Consider the following 26,769-nt stretch of genomic DNA (forward strand, 5'->3'; position numbering starts at 1 on the left):
AAAAAGTTGCTTATCTGTGAGCAAAGTGAACGAGTGTTAATAGGATGACTTGTTATGCAGCAATAGGTAAGATGGTACAAATATAGTCAACATCAAGAAAAGGTGGAGTTATTTGTCCTGCTGAGGGGTGGGTGCCATTTTTCATGAAGTCTGAAGCCTTGGAAACAGGAATTCTGAATGACTCTTCAGTTACTTAGCTCCTCCGACTCTGTTTACTGAGCACCCAGTTAAAGCCAGACATAGTTCTAGGTAGTACCGACATAACAGTTAACAAACCAGGTGATATCTCAGCCTTCACAGAGTTTATATTTGATCAAGATGTAAATCAATAAATATGTAATTTCAGATACACCCACTATGGTTCAATGATAATCCCCTGGGACTTTATTATATAAAGCATAATTTTGTACAGAGCCCAGTTTGATAGAGGCTTATCTATAGTGAATCCTAGCCACGTTAATTTAATGAGGTATTAAATCTGTTTCCTTATCTGGACCCAGGGCACTGACTCCTAACTGTGACTATGTCATCTGTCAGGCACTTCAATTTTTCAAAAACTTCTAATCTAACTAGAATTTGGGATTGACGAGTCTGCCTCCATCAATTCCTGGAGGCTGAGGAAAGGAAAACTCTGCATTTAGCATTCTTTTCTGGTCCTCACAGAACTCTCCCATGAAAGTTGGGTCTGAAATGTCCTGCATTTCAGTTAGCTTATTCAACAGGACACAAATACAGAACTCAAGGTTAACTTGTATTCAACCTCTTAGAAAAAAACCACAAAATGGAGGTAAGGTATATTTAGTACAATCAGAAATATTTCAAGTATAATTTACATGAAACATAACTTGAAAAATGTAAGTGCTCTGATGCATATATTTTAAAACCTCATGGCAAGAAATGTCCATTAGTTATTGAAAATGGAGGGCAAATATATACAAAGTATTTTGAGGGACTATCTTATGCTTCATTAAAACAAATGTTCAGGTTGTTTTGCTTCATTAAAACAAATGTTCAGGTTGTTTGAAGTAATTTGGTAAGAACAAATAGGAAATGTACAGAAAAAGAAAGCAATCAGAATGATATCCACCAGATAAGATTTAGAATATGCCTTCACTCTGAATTCTTTGCCATCTAAACTCATTTTCTAGATCACTCCAATATCCATGGTAAGACTTCTTTACATTCAGTATCAAAACTAATGATGACATTTATTATTTTAGCTTCAATCTCCTTTTGGCATCTTTATGTTTCTTCCGACAGTCCTAGAAAAACATAAAATCAAAAGCCCTCGTTAAGTGTGGCATGGCAGGTTCATAAATAAGACAGAGTGTGCATATTGTTATTTTGAGAGTAGACTCTTCAGTCAAAGTCTCCAATAATTCCCTCATGTTATTTATATTCTTTCTTATACTTCCTCCATTTTCCAATAAGTTATTGGAAATTCATGAAGCCATTAAATTAAAAAGAAAGTCTTTGTTAAAAATAAAATAACTTTCACAGTGTTCAGTAACTACATAAAGTAAAATTTAGATTATTCAGTGACTGGGTCGTAGAAATCATTTTGGAAGTGCTCACATGTATGTGGAATGTTCAGACTTTTGGCTTTAAGTGCTTACAATGGAAACTGTAATTCAGTCTTTCAAAAATTTCATCATTTCCTGTTACTTAATAAGCATGATGAGAACTCAGATCAGTCACTCAATGGAGCCACTCTTTAGTCTCCTTTCTGCACATGGGTGGATTGAGTTAAACAATTAAAACTTCCCTTCCAGCACTATTAATTGTGAGCATTTAAATCATGTTTTCAGTTTTCTCAAGTTTCATGCCTTCCTATATTCCTACACCAGGAAAATATTAACACAAAGGTAACATCATATCTATTTCAGGAGACAATTAACATGGCGATACTCACCATTCGCAAATTGTTTGTTCTGATCTCCCAAGAATTCCTGCTAATATTACTTCCCACTCCTCTCCAAAATAAGTCAGAACCTAGAAGGAAAAACAAAGAAAGGCAAGGCAGCACAGTAATATTAAAACAGACAATATTTTAGTGCTGGCATTATCAAGGTCTTCAAGTTAACATGATTCCCCACCCGCAGTTTATGCTAATTTTCAAAAATATTTTATTCTTTTAGAAAATGAAAATGTAGAATTGCTAGGATTTTTACTGTTTATAAACCATTTACTGTGATGTAACTTAGTTTCTGTTTGTGTTAGGCTTCAGATATGAGTTCAACAGCCTCAGCATTTTCATGTGAACTTTTTTTTCTATTTTTGTTTTACTGAAGTATAGTTAATTCACAATGTTGTGTTAGTTTCAAGTATACAGCAAAGTGATTCAGTTACACGCATACATTCTTTTCAGGTTCTCTCCCATTACAGTTTATTACAAGATATTGAGTATACTTCATGTGAACTTTTTAGGGTACTAAAAACTTGCGAATTTTGTATTTCTAGCATCTCAGCAAGCCCCTGGAACAAGACAAGCCCTTGCTGAGGATAGCGAGTAAGCTGAGGTGATGAATGGGAGCTTTCAGTTTTCCAGAGCTTTATAAGTCAACAAGCTTCTGTCTAACAAGAGGGGGCTAAAGCATATCACACTGCAAAGAATCAGAATTTTTCCCAATCAGTTCTTACTTGGATGCATGTTAGTATTAATATATCAGAATACACTATGTATAAATAGAGATGTACTATATATGCCATTTAATAAAAAAACTGACTTACCATGAAGTCTCTCATCATTCTTAGAGAAAAAGAAAAATCTAGTAGTCTCTTTCTCAGGTAATGGTACTTCTCTGAAGTGAGAAAGACAGAATTGGCCACTTAATTTCAACATTTAAGAAATGTTCACATTGTAAATATAAATGAACTATGCCTTAAATATCTGTGCTTTGTGTCTTGCTCATTTTTGCCCTGAGTCAAAGTAATACCACCCTTTCTCTATTCAACATTCTTTGCTTCTACCTGTAACTTTGGTAACAAAGATTTAAGTACAAGCTCTATCTTCCCCATGCTGATTGTTAAAACTCTCACCCAACCACTGCTACCCATTTTGCCAGTGTTTCCTATGAGGTAGCAGCCAACTAGATGAAGCATCCTCTTCCAGACCAGGGACTTCAGTGGCAGGCTTTCTTCCCTATGTGCAGCATATCCCCCACCCAGTGCTATCCAAATCTCAAGGAAAAGAAACACGCTCCCAATGACAAAAAGACTACAGAACTCTCTAAAGGAGCAAAAAAAAAAGAAAAAAGAAAACTGTCTTGAAAAGCTAAACTTAAGATACTTCTATAATATCTCTAAAGCATGTCCAACTCAGATTTTATAAATTATGAAATATATCTGGACAGAAGCACATTACTTACTCAGGGCTCTGCTTTTTGTCATCTGTTTCTTCAGTAACATCTTCCTCTTCTGAACTGCTGTCTTGGAAACGAGGGTCTCCCTGCCAGGCGACCTTCCCAGGTTTTACTGCTTCAACTCTATAGGTCTCTATGTCATCAAGACAATGAAAGATGACACAACTGTGACCTAAAGCCCAAGTATTTATGGACACATTCACTTGTTTACTTTCACCATGCATACATATTTCTACATTTTGAATATCGTAATCATTAATTCAAAATGTGTAGTAGTATCTTTTTGATTTTCAAATATTGAGAGAAACTTTTATTTTTTGGCATTGCTACAGTGATCTCATAAGGAATGCAGTAATACTATCAAAAGATATAAAAGCTGAAGGTTTATAAATGAGCAACACAATTTACAAGAAAGATCAAAATAAGTGTGACACCTGTGCTAGCATTGAGCAGTCTAACGATGCAGTGAAACCCGTTTGCCTTCCTGCTTATTCATAAAGGAGAAAAGGAACATATCTTTACGTTTTCAATTTCCCAAATTTCCTTCTAAAACTGCTGAAAAAGCTGCTGCTAAAAGCTGTGGATGATCACCTCACAAGTCCTCATAATTGCCAAAGCACATAAAACACATCTCCCAGGTTGCTCGGGTATCTTAGCAATCATTTCAAGGCCAATTTCTCACACTTGGCTCTCAAAGTTAGAAAAATTAAAACATCTATATCATACCAACTCTGTTCAACAGTTTAGGACTGACCTTGGTACTCAAATGGACAGCATAGGCAAGAGAATGAAATAAGCAGAGCAATGATATATTGTATCTTATTTAGGACAATTTTGGAAAAACTACTTGATTGTTGTACCTCCTTTTGTAGCACCACAAAGCTGGAATCTAATACCTATCTGCTAAACACAAGGATGCTATTTTAACTGCTGATCTTTCAAGTAGAACTTATTGTTAGGTGTATTCTGTATAGGTATACCTTGCTTTTACAGTGAACTTTCAGAAAAACTACACTTACATCTTAAGGTGAGAAGCAACTTCCTAAGGAATATTTGTTTCAAACTTTTAGACACGTAGGACTTCAGAGGTAAACCTCCTGAAGTAGAATGGAAAATTGTATATACCAGTGCTATACTTTTCTCTGCTGCTAAGTCACTTCAATCGTGTCCAACTCTGTGCAACCCCTAGATGGCAGCCCACCAGGCTTCTCCATCCCTGGGATTCTCCAGGCAAGAACACTGGAGTGGGTTGCCATTTCCTTCTCCAACACATGAAAGTGAAAAGTGAAAGTGAAGTCGCTCAGTTGTGTTGGACTCTTAGCAACCCCATGGACTGCAGCCCACCAGGCTCCTCTGTCCATGGGATTTTCCAGGCAAGAGTACTGGAGTGGGGTGCCATTGTCTTCGATACTTTTCTCTAGGTTCTGGCAAATCTCCAAGGATACAGTTTGAAACAGCTGGTATATTGATGACACAGCATATTTGTTTAGAGCCAGGGTTACATATTTCTTCTCCTAACAAATAACACTGGCTTTCCTGAAGTTATGGCTTCTCCAACTGCATCAAAGATGTAAAGCTATTTAAATATATGACTTCTTAAACATATTTAAATATATGACTATTTCTACTCAACAGAAGAAGGAATGTTGCATATTTCTCTGGCTTGCCTTCATATGGCAGCTATCTATAAGTTTGCTTCCAAATTCAAGAACAATTTCTTACTGTGTTGAACACAGCTCTAGGCACGTTACATTTATGGTTATGTAATGCTGACTGAAATACTGTTTATCTAGATAAAGAAGAGAATACTGCCTTCAGCTAATGTTAAATCATCATACTTACAGTAGACTCAATTAAATTCAAACTGCATGAAATGAAAAAGTAAAAACAAACAAAAATATACCTTCTTTTTCATCTTTGGCATCAGACTCAAAAAAGGAAAATGTGAATCCGCCGGTTTGCTCACTGCGAGTCATCAGAGCTGGAGTGTCCTGGACTACCTCAGCTTTCTCTCCATCAGAGTCCTCATTCCAAGGTGTGTTATCTTCCTTTTCACTAGTATCTTTTACACTTTGGAATATTTGTTTCAAATCCGTAGCAATGTTATAATACATTTCTTTAGACACCTCAGGTAGTTTCTCAGCTTCCTCCCTTTTCTTCTTTCGTTTTGCTTTACTGCATTGACATATATAAAGATCACAAAAAAGTCAATGTTTGGAAAAATTCCAGAAATCAGGAAATAAAAATACCTTGGATAACATTAGTCCCATTGTTTCAACCACCAAGAGGATCCACATATACAACTCATAAGGACAGAATCTTAACCAAAAAGCTTTTAATAGCCAAAATTATTTCAAACAGCTCCAAGTATTAAACATGAATCATATTGTCCTCTCTTTTATCCTCTGAACTACACTTCAGAAATTACACCTAAGATATCAGCTATGAGTAAGACAATTACTTAACTGCAATGGCCCTCAGTATCCTCATTTACAAAATGAACCAGGTTAAACCACATGACTTTTAAGACTCTATCAAATTGTAAAATGGTGAGTTTTATGATACTGGCATTAAAGGATTTAGTCATAATTCTGTTGTAGAAATGCATTATAAGTATGTCTGGGATGAAATTTTTCTGTTTCCATCAAACCTGCTCTATATTTAGGAATATGTTTTTGTTTTTGGTTTTAACCAGAGTTACACAGCAGTCTCCAATACTGAGTTTTTAGATAGTAAGAGATTCCTCTTCCAACAACACAAGAGAAGACTCTACACATGGACATCACCAGATGGTCAACACCAAAATCAGATTGATTATATTCTTTGCAGCCAAAAATGGAGAAGCTCTATACAGTCAGCAAAAACAAGACCGGGAGCTGACTGTGGCTCAGATCATGAACTCCTTATTGCCAAATTCAGACTTAAATTGAAGAAAGTACAGAAAACCACGAAGCCATTCAGGTATGATCTAAATCAAGTCTGTTATGATTATACAGTGGAAGTGAGAAATAGATTTAAGGGACTAGATCTGATAGACAGAGTGCCTGATGAACTATGGATGGAGGTTCGTGACATTGTACAGGAGATAGGGATCAAGACCATCCCTATGGAAAAGAAATGCAAAAAAGCAAAATGGCTGTCTGGGGAGGCCTTACAAATAGCTGTGAAAAGAAGAGAAGTGAAAAGCAAAGGAGAAAAGGAAAGATACAAGCATCTGAATGCAGAGTTCCAAAGAATAGCAAGGAGAGATAAGAAAGACTTCCTCAGCAATCAATGCAAAGAAATAGAGGAAAACAACAGAATGGGAAAGACTAGAGATCTCTTCAAGAAAATTAGAGATACCAAGGGAACATTTCATGCAAAGATGGGCTCGATAAAGGACAGAAATGGTATGGACCTAACAGAAGCAGAAGAGGTGCAAGAATACACAGAAGAATTGTACAAAAAAGATCTTCACGACCAAGATAATCACGATGGTGTGATCACTCACCTAGAGCCAGACATCCTGGAATGTGAAGTCAAGTGGGCCTTAGGAAGCATCACTATGAATAAAGCTAGTGGAGGTGATGGAATTCCAGTTGAGCTATTTCAAATCCTGGAAGGTGATGCTGTGAAAGTGCTGCACTCAATATGCCAGCAAATTTTGAAAACTCAGCAGTGGCCACAGGACTGGAAAAGGTCAGTTTTCATTCCAATTCCAAAGAAAGGCAATGCCAAAGAATGCTCAAACTACCACTCAGTTGCACTCATCTCACACGCTAGTAAAGTAATGCTCTAAATTCTCCAAGCCAGGCTTCAGCAATACGTGAACTGTGAACTTCCAGATGTTGAAGCTGGATTTAGAAAAGGCAGAGGAACCAGAGATCAAATTGCCAACATCTGCTGGATCATGGAAAAAGCAAGAGAGTTCCAGAAAAACATCTATTTCTACTTTACTGACTATGCCAAAGCCTTTGACTGTGTGGATCACAATAAACTGTGGAAAATTCTGAAAGAGATGGGAATACCAGACCACCTGATCTGCCTCTTGAGAAATTTGTATGCAGGTCAGGAAGCAACAGTTAGAACTGGACATGGAACAACAGACTGGTTCCAAATAGGAAAAGGAGTATGTCAAAGCTGTATATTGTCACCCTGCTTATTTAACTTATATGCAGAGTATATCATGAGAAATGCTGGGCTGGAAGAAGCACAAGCTGGAATCAAGATTGCTGGGAGAAATATCAATAACCTCAGATATGCAGATGACACCATCCTTATGGCGAAAGTGAAGAGGAACTAAAAAGCCTCTTGATGAAAGTGAAAGAGGAGAGTGAAAAAGTTGGCTTAAAGCTCAACATTCAGAAAATGAAGATCATGGCATCTGGTCCCATCACTTCATGGGAAATAAATGGGGAAACAGTGGAAACAGGGTCAGACTTTATTCTTTTGGGTTCTAAAATCACTGCAGATGGTGATTGCAGCTATGAAATTAAAAGACGCTTACTCCTTGGAAGGAAAGTTATGACCAACCTAGATAGCATATTCAAAAGCAGAGACATTACTTTGTCAACAAAGTTCCGTCTAGTTGAGGCTATGGTTTTTCCAGTGGTCATGTATGGATGTGAGAGTTGGACTGTGAAGAAAGCTGAGCGCTGAAGAATTGATGCTTTTGAACTGTGGTGTTGGAGAAGACTCTTGAGAGTCCCTTGGATTGCAAGGACATCCAACCAGTCCATCCTTAAGGAGATTAGTCCTGGGTGTTCTTTGGAAGGACTGATGCTAAAGCTGAGACTCCAATACTTTGGCCACCTCATGGGAAGAGTTGACTCATTGGAAAAGACTCTGATGCTGGGAGGGATTGGGGGCAGGAGGAGAAGGGGACGACAGAGGATGAGATGGTTGGACAGCATCACCGACTCAATGGACGTGAGTTTGGGTAAACTCCAGGAGTTGGTGATGGACATGGAGGCCTGGCATGCTGCAAGTTATGAGGTCGCAAAGAGTCGGACACGACTGAGCAACTGAACTGAACATCCTTTTTTTCTATTAGAGTCTATTTTATTTATTAGGCCAAATATTCTGTTTTACCTAAAATAATAATGTCCTAAATGATCATCTTACTGGTGGAGACTATCTTATACAGACAAACTTTTAATACTTCATTAAATAAACCATAGGCTATAAGTCAAATATGCCTCCTACGAAACTGAGCTCCATGATCAATGAAACACAAGGTAGTGGTTTTTTTTTTTTTTTTAAGGTAGTGGTTTTAAAGGTGGTCCAAATGTCCTCTGATACTTCAAGAAGTGGAAGTTAATTCCTCCACCCCTTTCAGTGTGGGCTGTTCTTAATGACCTCTTCTAAGGAACAGAATAAGGCAGATGTGGTTGGGTTCAACTACTGAAACTAGGGCTATAGAGTGCACTGTGGCTTTCTCCTTGCTCTCTCCCCTTCCCTAATCACCGGCTTTGGGAGAAATCAGATACCATGTTCTGAGGCCACCCAAACACCCAAAAGGAGAGGTCAGCAAAGCAAGGAACTGAGGCCCCTGCCAGCAGTCAAGTGTGTGAACCATCTTGCAAGCAGATTGCAAACTTTCAGAGACTATAGTCCCAGGTGACATCTTGACTACAACCTCTTGAGAGCCCAAACCAGCACTACCTGGTGAAGTGCTCCCAAATTCCTGACCCACAGAAATTGGGACCTAATAAATTTTTAGTTTCAAGCTCTTCGTTTTGGGGGCCATTTTTTACATAGCAATATCTAACTGATACATATTTTGGTACCTAGAAGTGGGGTACTGCTATAAAAGCCCAAAATGTAGGAATGACTTCATAGCCCACACAATGAGCAGAAGTTGGAAGGTCAGCGAGGAGGGTGTTAGCAAAAGCATGAAAACTCCCTGAAGAAACGGTTAGTAGAAACTACATGCCAATTGAGGCTTCAGGTAAGGCCTTGCAGAAAAGTGAAGTAAACGCTATTGGAAAATGGGGGAAAGGAGATCATTGTTATATAGTGGCAGGAGGCTTAGCAACACTGTCGCCTTTATTAACTGGTAAGTAGAAAATGCACCTAATGAATGGGTGATCTAGCAATGGAGATGTCTAGGAAGGTGTTGAAGGCATTTTCTGATTTCTTCTTGCTGCTTACAGTAACATATAAGCAGAGATAGTGAAACTAAAGAAAGAAGTCTTTTTTAATAAGGCGCTAGGACCTCATGACTTTGAAGACTCCTATTCTCTAGAAGGCAAGTAACATAAAATTTAAGAAATATCTTCTAACCAAGAACAAATCTATTTTTTCAGGAAAATATAGTGTAAAGCAGGTTTTGGCAAAGTAAACCCATGGATGAGATCCAAGCCACTGCTTATTTATGTACAGATTGCAAGTTAAGAATAATTTTTGTAGTTTGAAGTGACTGGTAAAAACTATATAAAAAGATGGCTTCATAATATGTACAAATTGCGTGAAATGCAAATTTCAGTGTCCTACTAATAGTTTCATTAGAACACAGCCTACCTTATTCATTTTATGTATTATGTATGGCTCTGTTTCTGTTATAAGGACAGAGAAGAGTCACTGCAAGAGACACCATCTGGCCTGCAAAGCCTAATATATTTACTATTGTACTCTGAAGAGAAAAATTTGTACACCAGGCTAATTATTAATATAAAGCAAAATCCTTTGTTGAGAGCCTAGATATAGCTCAGAAACTCCAACTGTTCAAACAAGAGGGCTTCTTATGAGTTTAAAGGTATTATTTCTCAGCAGTCCCGGCAGAACACCATGGTGGAAAAAAAGTTTATCTTACACTGAATTTTGGCTTTTGTCTAATGAAGTGAACCCCAGAAAGATTCACAGGAGACCCAAATACTTTAAGACAATTAAAGGAACAAAAACACCACTAGATTTGATGGGTAGGTACAGAGACATTCCACAATGAGGAGGCTTGCATGGTCTGAATGTGATTCTTTTTAAAAGAATCTTTTAATTTTGTAATAATTTTAGATTTACAGAAAAACTAGAAACAGATTTACAGAAAAACTAGGAATAACTTTCACCTAGTTTCCCCTCATAGTAGCATCTTACACAGATATGAAAACAATTGCCAAATCTAGAAGATTAACACAGGTACCTTACTAGTAACTGTAGCAGTTTACCTTTCTTTTGGTTTATCATCCTGCTTTCTTTCGTAAGTTGCATGGTCATCCCTTGTTGGATCATAATGTATGATGTCCCTATTTAAAAAAGGAGAGTGATAAGTTTGAAGGGACAAATCAGAGTATAAATCCAAAAAACTAATAGCAAAACATAATGCAAAACCAGGACAATTCCACTTTTGAGCAAGACAAAGGCATAAATATCAAATAAGTGTAGCAGGAGCTCCTTAGAAGCAATTATATTTTAAATTACCCAGTTCTGAGAGGATCTTTGAAAATTTTTTAAATATTATTTTAAAACAGGAAAATATATATAGATAAAATGATATACTATTGGGATTTGTATAAAATATTTCAGTGGTGACAGTAGTGGGGAGTGAGTAAAAGTATAGAAGAGAAAACTGGTCACATGTTAGTGATTGGAGAAGTTGGGTGATGTACACAGGGGTTTCATTACACTAGTCTTCCTAAATTATATATTTTCTATAATAAACTGTTAACATTTATTAATATTTAAACAGTTGTCCATTTTTTCAGTAGTAATAAATACAGAAAAAATTTTAGATTAGTTTCTTGAAGTGAATCACTAGTTAAGTATAATATTAAGAGTATGATACATATTGTTAACTGATCTCCACAAGAAGTTGAAAATGGCCTAATTTTGTGGCAAAGGAAGAGAGAAGAGTGAGATGAAACATAAGACATACTTAAATTTCTTAGCAGCTACTGATCCTTTGCTTGTAGAATTGCTTAAGCTGATCTGCAAAACACTCTGCACAACATTCAGGGCTTTCAATTTTTCTGCAGCAAGCTCTTCCTCCTCAGGAGTTTTCTTTTCATTTATTTCTTTGAGGGAAGAGGATAATTAGTAATCTTTTGGCAAACCTAACTTGAGAAATCTCAATAATCAAATACTTATCAAGCACTTAAACATGTGCAAAGCACATTAAGACAGGAAGAACAAAAGTTAAACCTTGTTTTGCTAACCTCTCTGTCCCTAAGCCTCTGATGTCACAGTGAATCCAGAAATTGCATGATCAGCAAACAAAATTCCCATTTCTACTTATAAAAATGAAATACGAAATTAATGGCTTTCAGTGGCAAGTCTAAGTTTTTAAGGTAAAGATTGACAAATGTAATAGAGCAAGATAGTAATTAAAAACCTAAAGTGAATAAAGATTCTTTGATTTTTGGCAACAATCTAGAAATTAATCTAAATTACATGTAAATCTAAAAGTGAAAGACAGAAAGGTGGTAATTGTACTGACTATTAACATGATATGTTAGCAGTTACTTTAGCTTTTAAACTCAGTAATAAATATCACAGGAATAGAGCCTACCCACAGGGCATTGTGGAATCCTATAAGCTGGCTTTCTTATTTACTAAAAACAGACAAACATCAGGGAACAAAGTTAAACATTTAACAGCCAGTTTGGATTATAAGAGAAAACATAAAAGAAGTCTGAGCCTTAAAGACCTTTTCAAATTACTGTAGAATATAAACAACTAAATAACAGAAATTAACAGAATAAAACACTGATTTGCATAAGTTTTCTATAGAGATGGCCCAAAAGTGTCTAAGGGTTCAAAAAAGGTAGGGATTATGTTCAGTTGGATTAAGAAATGTTTTACAAACCAGGTACAGTCTAAGGTAGGAAAGACAAAGTAGTTCCCTGAGGAAGGAAGAGAGCACGCTAGGAAACAAAATGAACACGTAACTGAAATAAGAAACTGCAAAGAGTTTACATTGCATTAGGCTAAACCACATGAAACTGCTCACATTCAATGATTTCTGACTTCAAAAAGTGGCAATTTTAATTTTATCCTAATATTGCCAATTAGGAAGTAGAACAGAATGTTAGAAAGGGCTCAGTGTATTGGTAGGCTGCTTATCTGCAGGACGGTCTTTGTGCAACACACAAAAAGCTCAGTCTCAAACATTCCCAAGGAACCTCTGATACAGGCTCTTCCTAAGGTTCTGTAAGATCCTCTGGCTTTAGCCTTTTTTTATACATGAATATTTTCCAAATGTAGGTAATCTTTGCTCATGACTATTCTGCTGAGCTCCCAATTATTCTTTCCTCAATGCCTGGTGGATATTTCTCACAGGTGTATCTAAAGTTGAAAAGCAGAACAGCCAGGAGCAAAGATGACCCAGATTTGGAAAATATTCATGTAAAAATGAAGGCTAAAGCCACATGGACTATAGAACCTTGGGAAGAGCCTATATCTCAAAGCAAAGGGAAAATTTAAGAACCAAGAATTATGAAGAAAACAAGGAAGTTATAGTGCAATAGAAGCAAAGGGAAGAGAATATTTCAAGGATGATGATCAACAGTAACAAATGCTATAAGCAGGTTGAAGGATGAAGCTTGAGAAGACGCCACTGCATCTGGTAAACCAGTTATTCACAGCTTTGAGGGAACGCACGCTAAAGAGTTGTAAATATGAGACAGACAAAAGTGGCAGGAGTTAGAAAGCAACATCTATAGCTTCTTGACTAATCCCAAGGTTCTATCCATTCCTATGTTATCAACATGGAATTCTGAGTGAAAAGTTCTGAAACAATAAGTTGGTATGGATCCTGGAGAATTTACTCTCGGAATACTTGTTTTCAGAAATGTATAATATACAGAATAATCACTTCAAAGAATTGAAAGTATCATATCCAGAGATTGTACTTTCAATAAAATCAACTGCTTCTAAATTAGATGAAATTTATTTTTTCATTTCAGGCTTAGAACTGGAAAAAAAAAAAAAAAGGGAATGGCAACTTAAAAACTGGCAGGGTTGAAGAATGGCTTTTTGAACCTATGAGACCAAATTATGTCTGCAGAAAGAGCGAAGAGATAGAAGAAAGTTAAGTGTGAAGATGCAAATGAGAAAGGAGGGAACAGGAGGTATAAATGGAGAAGATCAAGATACAGATTAGATAAACTCAAGAAAGAAGAAAAAAGAAAGGACAGAGTAGTTCTGAGATTGGAAAGGAAAGCAGGGAGCTACCTGAAGTGACCATCATCTTGGTCAAGTAGGAGGTGAGGTCTTTTGCAAAGGATAAGAGCAGAAGATCTTGTAAAGAAAGTTTGGAACCATTGCCGATGCTTCCGATAGCATCAATGCTGTTAAATATATTCAAATAAGAATGAATTTAAGTAGAGTGATATTCAGTGGTACATTGCTTTGAAAAATCTGCACCAAGCATGAACACTTTCTTTAAGTAAACCAAGTGGGATGTATCTGTCTTACACAACCTCACGAGGACCTGTTGACCTACTGCCAGGTAGGGTCCTTGACTTATAACACCAGGATGAGGGAAGATGGTACCTTTGGCAGATGCTACTTATTCCTATCTTTTCTGGCAGCTTCAGGAAATTAAAATTTTATAAATAAATTAATATGTACAAGTGTTACATGTACATGTAACACACCATGTACACGTAACACTATATGTGTTCAGATCAGATCAGTCGCTCAGTCATGTCCGACTCTTTGCGACCCCATGAGTCGCAGCACGCCAGGCCTCCCTGTCCATCACCAACTCCCGGAGTTCACTCAGACTCACGTCCATCAAGTCAGTGATGCCATCCAGCCATCTCATCCTCTGTCATCCCCTTCTCCTCCTGCCCCCAATCCCTCCCAGCATCAGAATCTTTTCCAATGAGTCAACTCTTCGCATGAGATGGCCAAAGTACTGGAGTTTCAGCTTTAGCACCATTCCTTCCAAAGAAATCCCAGGGCTGATCTCCTTCAGAATGGACTGGTTGGATCTCCTTGCAGTCCAAGGGACTCGCAAGAGTCTTCTCCAACACCACAGTTCAAAAGCATCAATTCTTCGGCGCTCAGCCTTCTTCACAGTCCAACTCTCACATCCATACATGACCGCAGGAAAAACCATAGCCTTGACTAGACAGACCTTTGTTGGCAAAGTAATGTCTCTGCTTTTGAATATGCTAGCTAGGTTGGTCATAACTTTCCTTCCAAGGGGTAAGCATCTTTTAATTTCATGGCTGCAGTCACCATCTGTAGTGATTTTGGAGCCCAGAAAAATAAAGTCTGACACTGTTTCCACTGTTTCCCCATCTATTTCCCATGAAGTGGTGGGACCGGATGCCATGATCTTAGTTTTCTGAATGTTGAGCTTTAAGCCAACTTTTTCACTCTCCACTTTCACTTTCATCAAGAGGCTTTTTAGTTCCTCTTCGTTTTCTGCCATAAGGGTGGTGTCATCTGCATATCTGAGGTTATTGATATTTCTCCTGGCAATCTTGATTCCAGCTTGTGTTTCTTCCAGTCCAGTGTTTCTCATGATGTACTCTGCATATAAGTTAAATAAACAGGGTGACAATATACAGCCTTGACGAACTCCTTTTCCTATTTGGAACCAGTCTGTTGTTCCATGTCCAGTTCTAACTGTTGCTTCCTGACCTGCATACAAATTTCTCAAGAGGCAGATCAGGTGTTCTGGTATTACATAAAACATTTCTCTGTGTGTTAAGTGAAGATGCTAGACAAGTTGATTTCTTGAGGTATGCCAGCTCTAACAACAGGACTGTTTGTTTGGACAATGAGTCATTTACCTTCATGATCATCTTCACTATCACTTTCTAGAAATCGGGAGTCCATGCGAAATCTGTCATCAGTGCCAAAGTGAGACTGCAAATTCATGAGCTAAAGACAAAACACAAAGACAACTGACAGTCGCATTCCCAAGAAATTACTTATAAAAAAGACCCTCCAAGTATACTTCCCATGCTGTGAAATTTACTACATTAATGTTTGCATAACCTCACCCACTCATGAACCAAACAAAGAGGGCCATGGAGGACTCAATCTCAAAAACCTTAATGTTAAGAGTATGGGCAAGGTCTGCCTTCATTAACCTAGATTTAAGGACTATGTTGAAAAAATAAGAGCATGTTGCAAATTTTTTTATTTTCAGTCTTCACTAACCTTCTGTCCAGCTCTGCCCTCAAACTGAGGTTTAATTCTGAACCTGTTATTGTCATCTTCGGCACAAGATTCCTCATCATCGCTGCTGTCAAAGAGCTTCCCAGAGGCTCTACCCATGGACTCCTGCTACATAAGGACAGAAATGTTTATTAATAACCAAGACAACCAGTATTTCCCTCATTATGCAATTTTCCTCATTACACTTAAGAAACAACTCAGATGCATATCCCAGGAAACAGGGTGGTGGTTATAATAGAAACTCTTGAGTCAGTGATATTTACATGGCCCCCTGGGTCTCCAGAGGCTCCTAATGCAGCCTGAAAGGGGGGTAGTTATTATATATAAGAACATTTTCTGCATGGTTTCACTAATATTGATGTCACTTTGCAGAGGACAGATTTATGTGCGAGAAAATCTTTAAGGCCCCCGTAGCATCCATGCGTGGTGGTCTGGGGAGTTTTGTGTTTCATTGTGGCTTTCAGAGGAAATTTTATGTTGAGCCCAGCAGTCGGGGGCAGGTTTTGGTATGCAATATGCAGAAATGAATCTGCACAAGTAGAGGCAAGCCCATAGGGACATCTTACATTTCTTACTTTTACCAGTTCCTCTCCTGGATGGCTTTGCTCCTGAGTGGATGTCTCCTCTGTTTCGCTTTCACTATTGGAACCAAAGATGATGTGCGTCGGCTTGTCCTCTGGATGACCATCCTAGAGTGGTCATCAAAAGCATTACCTTTAAGACAACCTCTCTTCTTCCCCAAGTAAGTCTATTTCCCACCCTATTTTTTCTCTAGTGAATGCTGCCATCATCCCAAGATAGAAACTTCTCGCTTTCCATTTGCAGTTGATCACCAAGTCCCATCAGTTGGGCCTTCCTGCTATTTTAAAAATATATTCCCACAGTCACTGCCTTGGTTCTGGCTCAAAACCTCCCAAAGGCTGTCTATCCTTGTTCCCTTGTTTGTCCCATTTGATTTGTTGTTCTCACCACATCCTGAACCATTTGCCCCAAACAGAAGTTGGCAAACTTTCTCTGTCAAGGGCCAGAGAATAAATATTTTAGGCTTTGCAAGCCACATATAGTTTTAGTTCTATATTCTTTTTTTTTTAACTCTTTAAAAATGTAAAAACCATTCTTAGCCAAGAGGCTCTTTTAAAACAGGACTCATTTTAAAACATGGGCTCGTTTGCCAAATCCTGTTCCAACACAACTAATTTTTACTCCCTTACTTCCAGTCCTTCAGTTTTTTCCCACACTTAAGAATAAACTCCAGCCCTGTAGCCTACTTATCTCTCTCACTTGTCACCACCTTGTACTCTATTTAGTCAGTTATTGCAAATATTCACTTTTGTACAAACTGCTGCCTTATCTTATAATGCCTTTCCTCTCTCTTCCTAACCTTTTGCCTCTGCCAGACCAATTTCTACTGATCCTTTCCCACTAGATTCAGGTCAGCTGGGGAAGTACCCACTCCCCGGCAATGCCAACAAACTGGTCTGCTTCCTGTCAGGGCACGTAGGCATACTTGTTTCCCATTGCATGGAACTGAACTGTGACCTTCTGTTCACCACACTGTGAGCCAATACTGCCTGACAGTGATCTTTTCTATACAATCGAACACTTGCTGTGAAGGACTGGAACTTTGCAGGAAGTTAATAATTCTTGAAAAAATGAATAAGGTCCCATTATAGTAAATCTTCATAAGACACGACTCACTTGACAGGTGATATATATGACAACTGAGACGTATTAGTACACATCACTTAACTGTATCAGTAATATCTTCTAAAGCAATATCCAGATATACTATATAGACACAAGGACATAAAACACAAACGTTCAGCTCTAAAGGGGCCTGCCTACCTTTGTGGGAAAGAAAGAGACTAGACCTGGAGAGAGTTCTTGGTAAATTCCTAGACTGAAAATATACTCACCAAATTTGCCAGAGCATTGTGAACCAACTTCTTTTGGACTTCTTTGGCTTTCTGCCTTGCCTCTAAGGCTGCCAAACGTTTCTGATTATCTTCAGCATGCTTATCTTTAGCGTTAACATCTGATGAACTATTAACAGAAAGTGGGAAGTCAGTTTTGCTTCCCTGGGAGTCTCTCCTTGAGAAAACCTCTGGTGATTTCTCAGGGGTCTTGGAGCTGCACAGATCAGGCCTCCCTTCAGAGCTCTCTCCTGACTTTCCAGTCCCGTGGCAACAGTCTTCATCAAGGCCTCTGTTGGGAGTCTTAGCACCACAACTTGAAGATTTCTTATCTTTCAGTGGCAACAGACTAGAAATAGGATTTCTATTTCTCTTTTCTGAATTGTTAGGGGACACCACTTTGTGACCCTGGCTCAAAAAAGACTGTCTCTTTTGAGGCTGAATTTGGTTTGAGTCATTTGCCTCCTTTGCATGTTGGAAAGGAGTCTGTTCACTTGATAGGCCATTAGCACACAGGGACCATTTTCCCATGGACACGTTCCTCGGTTCCTCAAGTTTCAAGGAAATTTGATCTTTATTAATATTATTAGAGGCAACACTCTCTTGCAAGGATTTTTTCACTGATTCCTTTCCATAGAGACAGCCCACTCCTTTGAAAGCCTGAAATTTTGGCTTTAAGGTATTTTCCTTTGTTTTCTGTTTTCCACATGGGTTCTCTCTTCCTTCTAAAAGAGAAGCCACAATTTCCTCAGGATGAATACACTGCTGGCCTCTGCGGAGGTCACCTGGAGTCCTTCGGCTCTTGGAGGCCCTGTCACACTTGGCAGTGGTTTCCTGGCCACTGCTCTCAGTCTTTTCTTTTGGAGCCTCCTGGTTACCCCCAGCCAGCTGTTCCAAATCAGCCAAAGTCAGATTCACACGGAGACAGTTTTCCATCAAGGTGTTATACTCCTTATCTCCTTCACACTCAGTTGATTCTGATACAGAATCAGCATCTTCACTGCTACTGGACTCAATCAGAGATTTACAACTAAGAGGCTTAACTCTGTGACTGAGGGCTATCTCTACTTTGTTTTTTCTTTTTTGTTCTTTAATACAGTCATCAGAAAGATCATACTTTTTTCTGCTTTTCAAAGTCTTCTTGTACATAGACTTTTCTCCTTGTGAAAAATCTACACCGTTTTCGATCTTACCAGAACTTTTTTTCATTGCAATGATTTCATCTGTATCTCCTGAATCAGAGTCACAACCATTTTCCGTAACATTATTTTCACTGTTTTTGAGGCCTAAACCTGTTGAAGTATGAAATTTGTGAAAATCAGATTTAAAATCATCCCTTACAACTTCAAAGGGATCATTTTCAAAGTCATTTGAGGACCATGTAGTTTTCTCTAAGTTTTCCTCTCGTGCAATCATTAGCCTTAATTCATCTTCAGAATCAATATCATCATCAGATATGCTATTTCTCTTTTTGGTAGTTTCTAAACCAGAAGTCTGAAAAAATACATTTTTAAATTTCTGATGATCAAAATCAGTTATATACGGTGATTTAGGAGTACTGGAATTATGAGGTGCTTTTTGTGCAAGCTGTTGTATTAAATGTGGACTCTCCACTATGCCACTAGGTTTTGATCTCATGGTAGGAAATGCAGTAGAATCCTCATTCTTCTGTACTTTTATTATCTTTTTGGCAGGGCTGTGAAAGTCAGAGAATTCTCCTCGCCGTTTCTTACTCATAGGATCATTCCCTCCTTCCAGTTCCCAGGTGAGGTTGGATATAGGGACAGCATTTGTGAAATCCTCCCCTATCTTCTTTAAGTTGTGGCAGTATTTTGAGGGATCATACTTTATGATGTCACCAACAGTCAAGGAACAAAAACAGGCACTAGGTTTTAGAAAAACCTATCAATCTGATTAAGCAAAAGAATCCTGTTTAATCTTGAGCAAATCATTGACTCATTTTACCCTCAGTTTCCAATCAAACAAAAAAGGACTTCATTAGGTAACTCAGGGTCTTTGGAACTGACATGTCCATGGCATGTCCAGAGTGAAAACCAACGATCATCACTATTAACTAGAAGAAATTACTTGGGTTGTATATGTATATTACAACAAACTGATTTAAGATTATATTCTAGGTACTTTTCTATATGTCTGAGAAATCTATTCACTGCTAACATCATAAAGCAGAGTATAGAGGGGCAGTCAGAGGGGGAACAACTAGACACTCTGTTGGTTATCTCAAACCTGAGAATCAAAGATTCTCCAACATTTTGACCACTCCTGTCTTTTCAATGCTGGCTCATCCTAGACCTGATTCTCTTAGCTCAAACATCCACTTCACATTTCACTCACTCTCTGAATTTTTGCAGGTCTTTCTTAGAAGGCTAATACTTATCAGATCTGTTTTGTTGCTAACCCTGTCCAGAAAGATTCCAGTCAATGTCAATGGCATTGGCTGATTTCCTAAAACATACGAATAGACAAGTATAAGTTGCTTTCATCTCTCACTCCTGAACAGTTCCTTTGTTCACTTAGTAATTACTGAATACCTGGCTAATTATATGTGAAGTGTGTCAAATACTGTTTATTATCTCTTGGCTTTACACTGTCCTTCCAAATCCTCCTCTCTGCTGTCCAAAGCCTACTTTTATGACTGCACTGTGTTCCCTTGCCCTTCCTTAGTTCCTCTGGAAATGGCTCTGAATCCATGTCAAACGAGAGGAATGATATATAAATAAGTAAGTAAAAGTGCTTGCTTAACAAGCATCATCTGTATTACTTACTTGTATAAAATGTCACTACATTTTCTCATCCTCTAATCGCTTCATACATGTAGGTAAATGGATCTTACCTTATAGAGAAATTGGGAACATAAAAACTCTTAAACATCTAAAGATTTACTGACAGCAGCAGTGAAACTCCGAAGACACGAAGTTAACTTCTGCAGTATCCATCACTGTAGTCAACAATAATTTCCCTGAAAGGCCAACTGCTAAGGATATTTTACGTTTACATTCATTCTTTAGATGAAGGACAGGTAAGACTCTTCCAAATTTACTCACAACCCAATTCTAAAAGAAAAAAAAAGGATATATTTATTATACTTGTCACAAACAGAAAAGATTAACCATTCTGCATAAATATAACTTAAGAAAAAAGAGTATAGAAAGAAAGAAAATTGAGGCAGTTGTTGATCCCATATAAATCACATAAGATGGTACAGAAATAACAGCCATTAAAAAGGCAAACTTGGGACCTGTTTGGACTCCTCACCACCTCTATTTCCCTCAGAAGACTTGCCTCCATGTGGGTTTTTATTTCTCTTTCTAAAATGCGGGAAACCTGTGCTTTCCCAAAAGCTGTAAATGCACTTGGAAGATCAAAAAGCACTATTTATGTTAACTGCTTCAAAGCAAGAGAGAAAAAGCAATTGCTTTAAACATGATGTTCATGGTCATTTGGTCTCAGGAATTGGTTCCTAGGCTACTCAGGCTACCAGGGGTGACTTACTTTGTGCCCTGGTACTTCTGTTCCTGGCACAGCTTTCACATGGAAATCCACCGTTTTCATCTTTTCTAACAAGCTGGTGTTGCCTGTTGTTGATTTTCCTTTCTTTACTTTTGCTTCTTCTCTCTCTTGGGCCAATCTGAATCAAAGAAAAAATACAAATAAGTGAGTTACAATAACCAATCACACTATTAACCATGCTTCTGTCTTGTTTTTTCATACTATAAAGCTGTTTAACTTCATAGGTATCATTTGGGGTCTCTCAGCTTTTCCCTTTCAACTTATGTACTTTTGGTATTTTAACTATTCTTAATCCCTTCTCTTTGTTATGAGGAAAAGGTCTCTTCTTTCAGATTCTCATCTGCTAAATCTTGAATATTACTACTCTCATAATGAAGAGAATGCAGAATAGAATGCCAACTAAATCCTCCAATTCAAACTCCCTATCTGATTCAGGCCTGGTCAACTGTGCTGACCAATTCTCACTGGCCTCTTTGCCTCTGGTGTGGCTCTTTTCTGAGCGCCAAAGAATTGATACTTTTGAACTGTGGTGTTGGAGAAGATGCTTGAGAGTCCCTTGGACTGCAAGGAGATCCAACCAGTCCATTCTAAAGGAGATCAGCCCTGGGTGTTCTTTGGAAGGAATGATGCTGAAGCTGAAACTCCAGTACTTTGGCCACCTCATGCGACGAGTTGACTCATTGGAAAAGACTCTGAGGCTGGGAGGGATTGGGGGCAGGAGGAGAAGGCAACGACAGAGGATGAATTGGCTGGATGGCATCACTGACTCAATGGACATGGGTCTGAGTGAACTCCGGGAGGTGGTGATGGACAGGAAGGCCTGGCGTGCTGCGATTCATGGAGTCGCAAAGAGTTGGACACGATTGAGCAACTGAACTGAACTGAACTGTGGCTCTTTTACATTTCAACTTCCAAGATTCATGCTCCACAGGCAGACGTGCACAGGTACTCAAAGGCGGCAGCACTGTGTGCTCACCCTGCTCAGGATGGGAGCCCCAGTTCTTGCCTATAATAGGCACAAAAGTACTGCTGAATCAAAGTCTCATCACTACCCTGTTTACAGAGGCCCACAGCTGAAGAACAAAATCCTCACCTTCGTCTCCAGACTAGTTCCACAAAATTTGATTTAGACCTTATTTTTCTTTGTGGCATTTCTTTGCTTGAGAACAATCTTAAAACTCTCTTGGTCACTTCATCTGTACATTCCGAAAATGTCTCCCATTTTGAAAGCATCCAAACGCATACAATCTTTTCTCCCTAAGGATACTTTTCGGATCTTAAAATGCTTTAATTGCTTTTACATTGCCTTGTTCTTAAATCTTAAGCTTAATTAATCTTATGCCTCTCTTACAGGGATCCCTATTATCTTTAAGTTTTTGTATGATACTTTCATTAACAGTTTAAAGTTAACATAAGCAATTTGGTATCATCTATTAAAATTTTAAGTGTGCTTAACTCCATGACATAGCAACTCCTTTTGTTGACATAAACACCAGAGGGACCCTTGTACATATATAGAAGTTATCTTCAAGGGTCATCTGTTATCAAGAGGAAGTGGAAATGGTCTAAAGGTCCATGAGTCGGGGATGATTAACTAGACTATGGGACATTTTCTAAAATAGTACTAAATAGGTATTACAAAGAAGGGGGAAGATCTACATCATCATAAAAGTTTGTGTCTGAAAAGCTGCAAATAGCTCTAATTATAATGCATAAATTTGTTAAAACTGTAATAGTGTGATAGTTTCAAATCAATTAAGTGAACATATAAAATCACTTACAATATTAAGAAATTAGTGTGTTAATGTTTGATTAAATCAAATACAGCAAACCTTACCTGTGCAAAAAACTTTCCTTTGCTAGCTGAATTTGCAGTGTCCCACCTTTCCATTTTGTTTTATTTAAAACAGACATACCTATAAAGCAAAGAATTAGTACCCAAGTACATAGCAATGCAAAAATATATTTCAGCATGTGCTTTTACTAATTAGTACCAAAAAAAGAAAACTTGTTTATCACAAACACACAGAGGAAAGAGAATAAGGAAAGTGAAAACAGAAAGAGGAAGCTTAGGTCCCATTCTTATCTTGACCACTTAGTAGATTCTTATGTTCCCTATTGTCTCATGTAACTGGAAGATTTGAATGAGGCAAATCTGCAAACCTTTAAGCAAAATTTGTCATTTGTTTATAATGTCAGAAATCTCTTGGCAAATGGTTGGTATTTATTTAACATATCACTGTTATTTACCATACTAAAACTATAGAATATTTATGTAATTTTCTTAGGGAGAATCAGAGGACACTGGAATCCTACAGCTCCTCATTCTTACTTACTACCTCATACTAATTATTACTGCATAACTTGCAAACATATTAGCACAAGCAACTACACTGTGTTTGAACTACTGTACCCTAGTAGCTGATTTTTCTCAGTATCTGCTATCAGCTTCCTTAATAATTATCACTGAGAGAAATTTCTATGAGACAGGTACTATGCTAAGTACAGAAGTATTATTCAATTTCATATTCACAGTAATATTATGAGCCAAGCTGTATCTTGGTCATATATCAGGTAAACAAACTGGGTCTTCTACTTTAAATAGAATCCAGTACTCTTGCCTGGAAAATCCCATGGACGGAGGAGCCTGGTAGACTGCAGTCCATGGGGTTGCTAGGAGTCAGACATGACTGTGTAACTTTCAAGTAGACAACCTGAGCGACTTCACTTTCACCTTTCACTTTCATGCATTGGAGAAGGAAATGGCAACCCACTCCAGTGTTCTTGCCTGGAGAATCCCAGGGACGGAGGAGCCTGGTGGGCTGCCGTCTCTGGGGTCGCACAGAGTCGGACATGACTGAAGCGACTTAGCAGCAGCATCAGCAGCTAAGTCACACAACAGAACTGTGTTTATGACTGCAATGTACTTGTCATATATGTTTCCCAACTGGATGATATTACAAAAGGCCAATGGCCTTCCTTCTCTATTAGCATGTTTCCTACTCAGTGTCTTTTGACTTTTCAGTCTCCAAATAATTAGAATGCATTTCTACATTAGTGGCAGTATGAATTACTTCTCACTCTTCACTGAAGGCCACAGCTGGTCCTCAGCTTTCTTAAACTTATTGATAGATACTTCATAATTTCAAGGATATGATCTTATAAGGGCATAATGTAAAGCCCTCTTCTAATAGCATTTATTAATAAGAATTATTTACCTGAGAAATGAACACCCTGAGGAGTTGGGTATGGCATAATATCCAGTGGGATATAGGTAACATACAGTTTCTACTAAAGCATGGTCCTTTGTCCACAATATTTGATAATGCCACTTTTGAGCAAACTTGTTGGTAATGTGCTACCATATGTCATGCATTATGGGATGAATCTAAATCTCAAACTGTAGAATATCAGAATTCTATTCATCATGGTTGTCCCTCTCAATGACGTAAAAGTGGCTGTTTAGATTTAGAATCAAAGTTATTCCAAATTACATAGTGACATGAAATGGTAAATAATATAGAAAACATTCATTACATTTCTTCAGGTCTGCTTCTGTTACTCTGATGTTGATATATGCAAAAACTTTCTGTGGGTTTCCTAAAAAAAAAAAAAAAAAAAAATTAAATTCTTTCTCAGAGAATAATGTAAAAATGACTTCTAAATTTAAAAAAGACCTCTTAGAAACTTACTCTTCCAAAGAAAAACCTTGTTTATTTTTCATTGGATACAAAGATTGCAAATTTTTAAGCACGATTATCTAAATATTTTAAAAGAAAATATGTACGAGAAAAATGTCAAGCAGTCAGTTAAGGAAACATTTTTCATGTTTATATGTTAGTGGTATTCTAACAGGACATTTACTAATTATTAGAATTTTAGCTCTGAAAATTTAAAGCAACTTGTTTCAGAAATTGGATGTTTGGGAATTCCCTGGAGGTCCAGTGTGAGATTTTGGGCTTTCACTGCAGAGGGCAGATTCAATCCCTGGTCAGGGAACTAAGATTCTGCAAGCCACATGCTCCCTCCCCCCTACAAAAAAGGGGAGTGGGGATGTTTGGGAATTTAGAATTTTTTTATTTCATACATAACACCTCCAGGGCATATGTGCTGGGATGGGGTTAGTACTATACTCTCATAATGAAATAACATCACTTTCAGTGTTCAGGGCTAACATTCATATTTGGGGGTTCATTTTGTGATATTTGACTTGAGTTACATTTGCTTTAACTACCCATGAAGAACTCTAAATTTACCTTGATCATCTTTCCGAGTGATGATCTCCACATCAGAAACTTCTCCAAATCTGCCGAACTGATTCTGCAGGTCTGCCTCAGAAATATTCTGCCCAAGACCACCCACAAAAAGGCGTTTCATTTCTCTGTTGGCTTTCATCAAGGCTGGACAAACACTCAGGGTGTTCTAGTGGAAAAAGACTTCTACCTAGAGTTCTTTCCCTTAAATCTAAAACAAACAAAGAACAACAACAAAAATAAAACTCCAACCAACTAACCAACAAACGAAAAAACCCTCAACTCCTTTCCCTGAACCTTCTATGCCAATTGGTTGCCTGGATTTGTGCTTCCCTTCCTATTGTATTGTTCCCAATTTTATTCCTGAGGACTCTGTTCACACACTACATCCTTGTTCTTCATGAACGCATTTTGGAACAGAACCGCTAGACAGACACAGGTGCAGGTGGACATTTTTCCCTCTAAATGACCACAATATACACTCTACTCCCCCTGATTTTACTAATCCATATTGTTAGGTGTTTCTCCTTTATTCACTCACTTTAATAAACTGACAGAAATGGGATGGGACATATTAACATCTACGGGATGTTCCCAACCCAGGGATGGAACCCAGGTCTCCCACACTGCAGGCAGATTCTTTAAGCTCTCCATCTTCAAGTTTCTCACAGTCAAATGAGAAGTAAGCAAATGCTGAAATTGCAATACTACATAACAACAGAAATACATACAAAGTGGTTTTCAGGCACAAAAACAGCAATGGATATCAAAACTAATACAGAATTTTTTTTTTTTTAACACTATGCGCCAGCGTTGTACGAAGTAGTTTGCAGGTGCCTTTCTTTCAGATTAGCAGGAGAGGTGAAGTCACTTTCCCAATGCCATTTAGAGAAACAGCGGTGAAGCTAAGATTATAACTCAAATGTAATTTCAGAACCCGTAATTCTAACAATGTACTAGGGAGGTTGCTGGAATAGAAGGGACTCAGGAAAACTCTTCCAGAGATACTGGGATTTAAGGCCTACAATGCCTATCTCGCTTAGTGCCCAGCTGTTGCTCAGCTCCCAACAAGCCCCTCCCCCCAAGTTGACAGACTTCGCACACATGGAACCCCCAAACAACGCCAAAATGCCAAAGCATGGGTCGAGATCTAGGCGTGAGCCAAGGCCTATATCTTCCTGGTGGCTTCCTCTGTCCCAAACCTACCCACCCCATACTTCTTTCTCTGAGAAGACTCGAACACAAGCACGGAGAAGGTAGGCCAATTAGCCCCTTCCCATCCCAGGCCCCAAGCCCCGGGCTCACCACTTCTTTTTCTACATCCAGCGCGGCGTACAGGCCTAAATTCTAGTCACGTGTCCCAACAAGTACCCTATCTCTTTCTTCCTACTGGATTTCCAACCCAGCCTCCTCAGGTTCCATTAATACGCTCAGTTTCCCAGTGTTCTTTATTTCGTTTCCAGTCTTCCAGGCAATCGCGATGACCCCGTCCCCTGCCTCTAAGTCCGCAAAAGACCCCAAACAAAAATTCTCTAATTCATACAGAAGAAGGTTATCATCTTATCTCCTGGATACGGTCGGCGGAAATGAGGAAGGGGA

The 26,769-nt window shown here is 38.3% G+C and overlaps 1 protein-coding gene across 4 annotated transcripts; it reads right to left on the reverse strand.

Moving 5' to 3' along the window:
* Positions 1–287: 287 nt before the first annotated feature.
* NOL8 (nucleolar protein 8) lies at positions 288–26,741 on the reverse strand. 4 transcript variants are annotated; one of them, XM_070794298.1, is made up of 17 exons: positions 26,476–26,741; positions 25,174–25,381; positions 24,455–24,517; positions 22,755–22,833; positions 20,900–21,035; positions 20,390–20,460; positions 17,390–19,238; positions 16,049–16,162; positions 15,456–15,578; positions 15,083–15,173; positions 11,212–11,350; positions 10,505–10,582; positions 5,266–5,537; positions 3,369–3,495; positions 2,731–2,801; positions 1,913–1,992; positions 288–1,262 (listed from the first exon to the last, which is right to left on the reverse strand). In XM_070794298.1, the coding sequence occupies exons 2-17, from the start codon at positions 25,310–25,312 to the stop codon at positions 1,212–1,214; spliced, it is 3,483 nt and encodes a 1,160-aa protein (XP_070650399.1). In that variant the 5' UTR covers positions 25,313–25,381; positions 26,476–26,741; the 3' UTR covers positions 288–1,211. The 4 variants fall into 4 exon arrangements, with proteins under 4 accessions (XP_070650399.1, XP_070650397.1, XP_070650396.1 ...); XM_070794296.1 differs by having other exon boundaries at positions 16,040–16,162; XM_070794295.1 differs by having other exon boundaries at positions 15,456–15,581; positions 16,040–16,162.
* Positions 26,742–26,769: the final 28 nt, after the last annotated feature.

The sequence above is a fragment of the Bos indicus genome, chromosome 8 (genome assembly GCF_029378745.1).
Source record: "Bos indicus isolate NIAB-ARS_2022 breed Sahiwal x Tharparkar chromosome 8, NIAB-ARS_B.indTharparkar_mat_pri_1.0, whole genome shotgun sequence".
NCBI lineage: Eukaryota > Metazoa > Chordata > Mammalia > Artiodactyla > Bovidae > Bos > Bos indicus.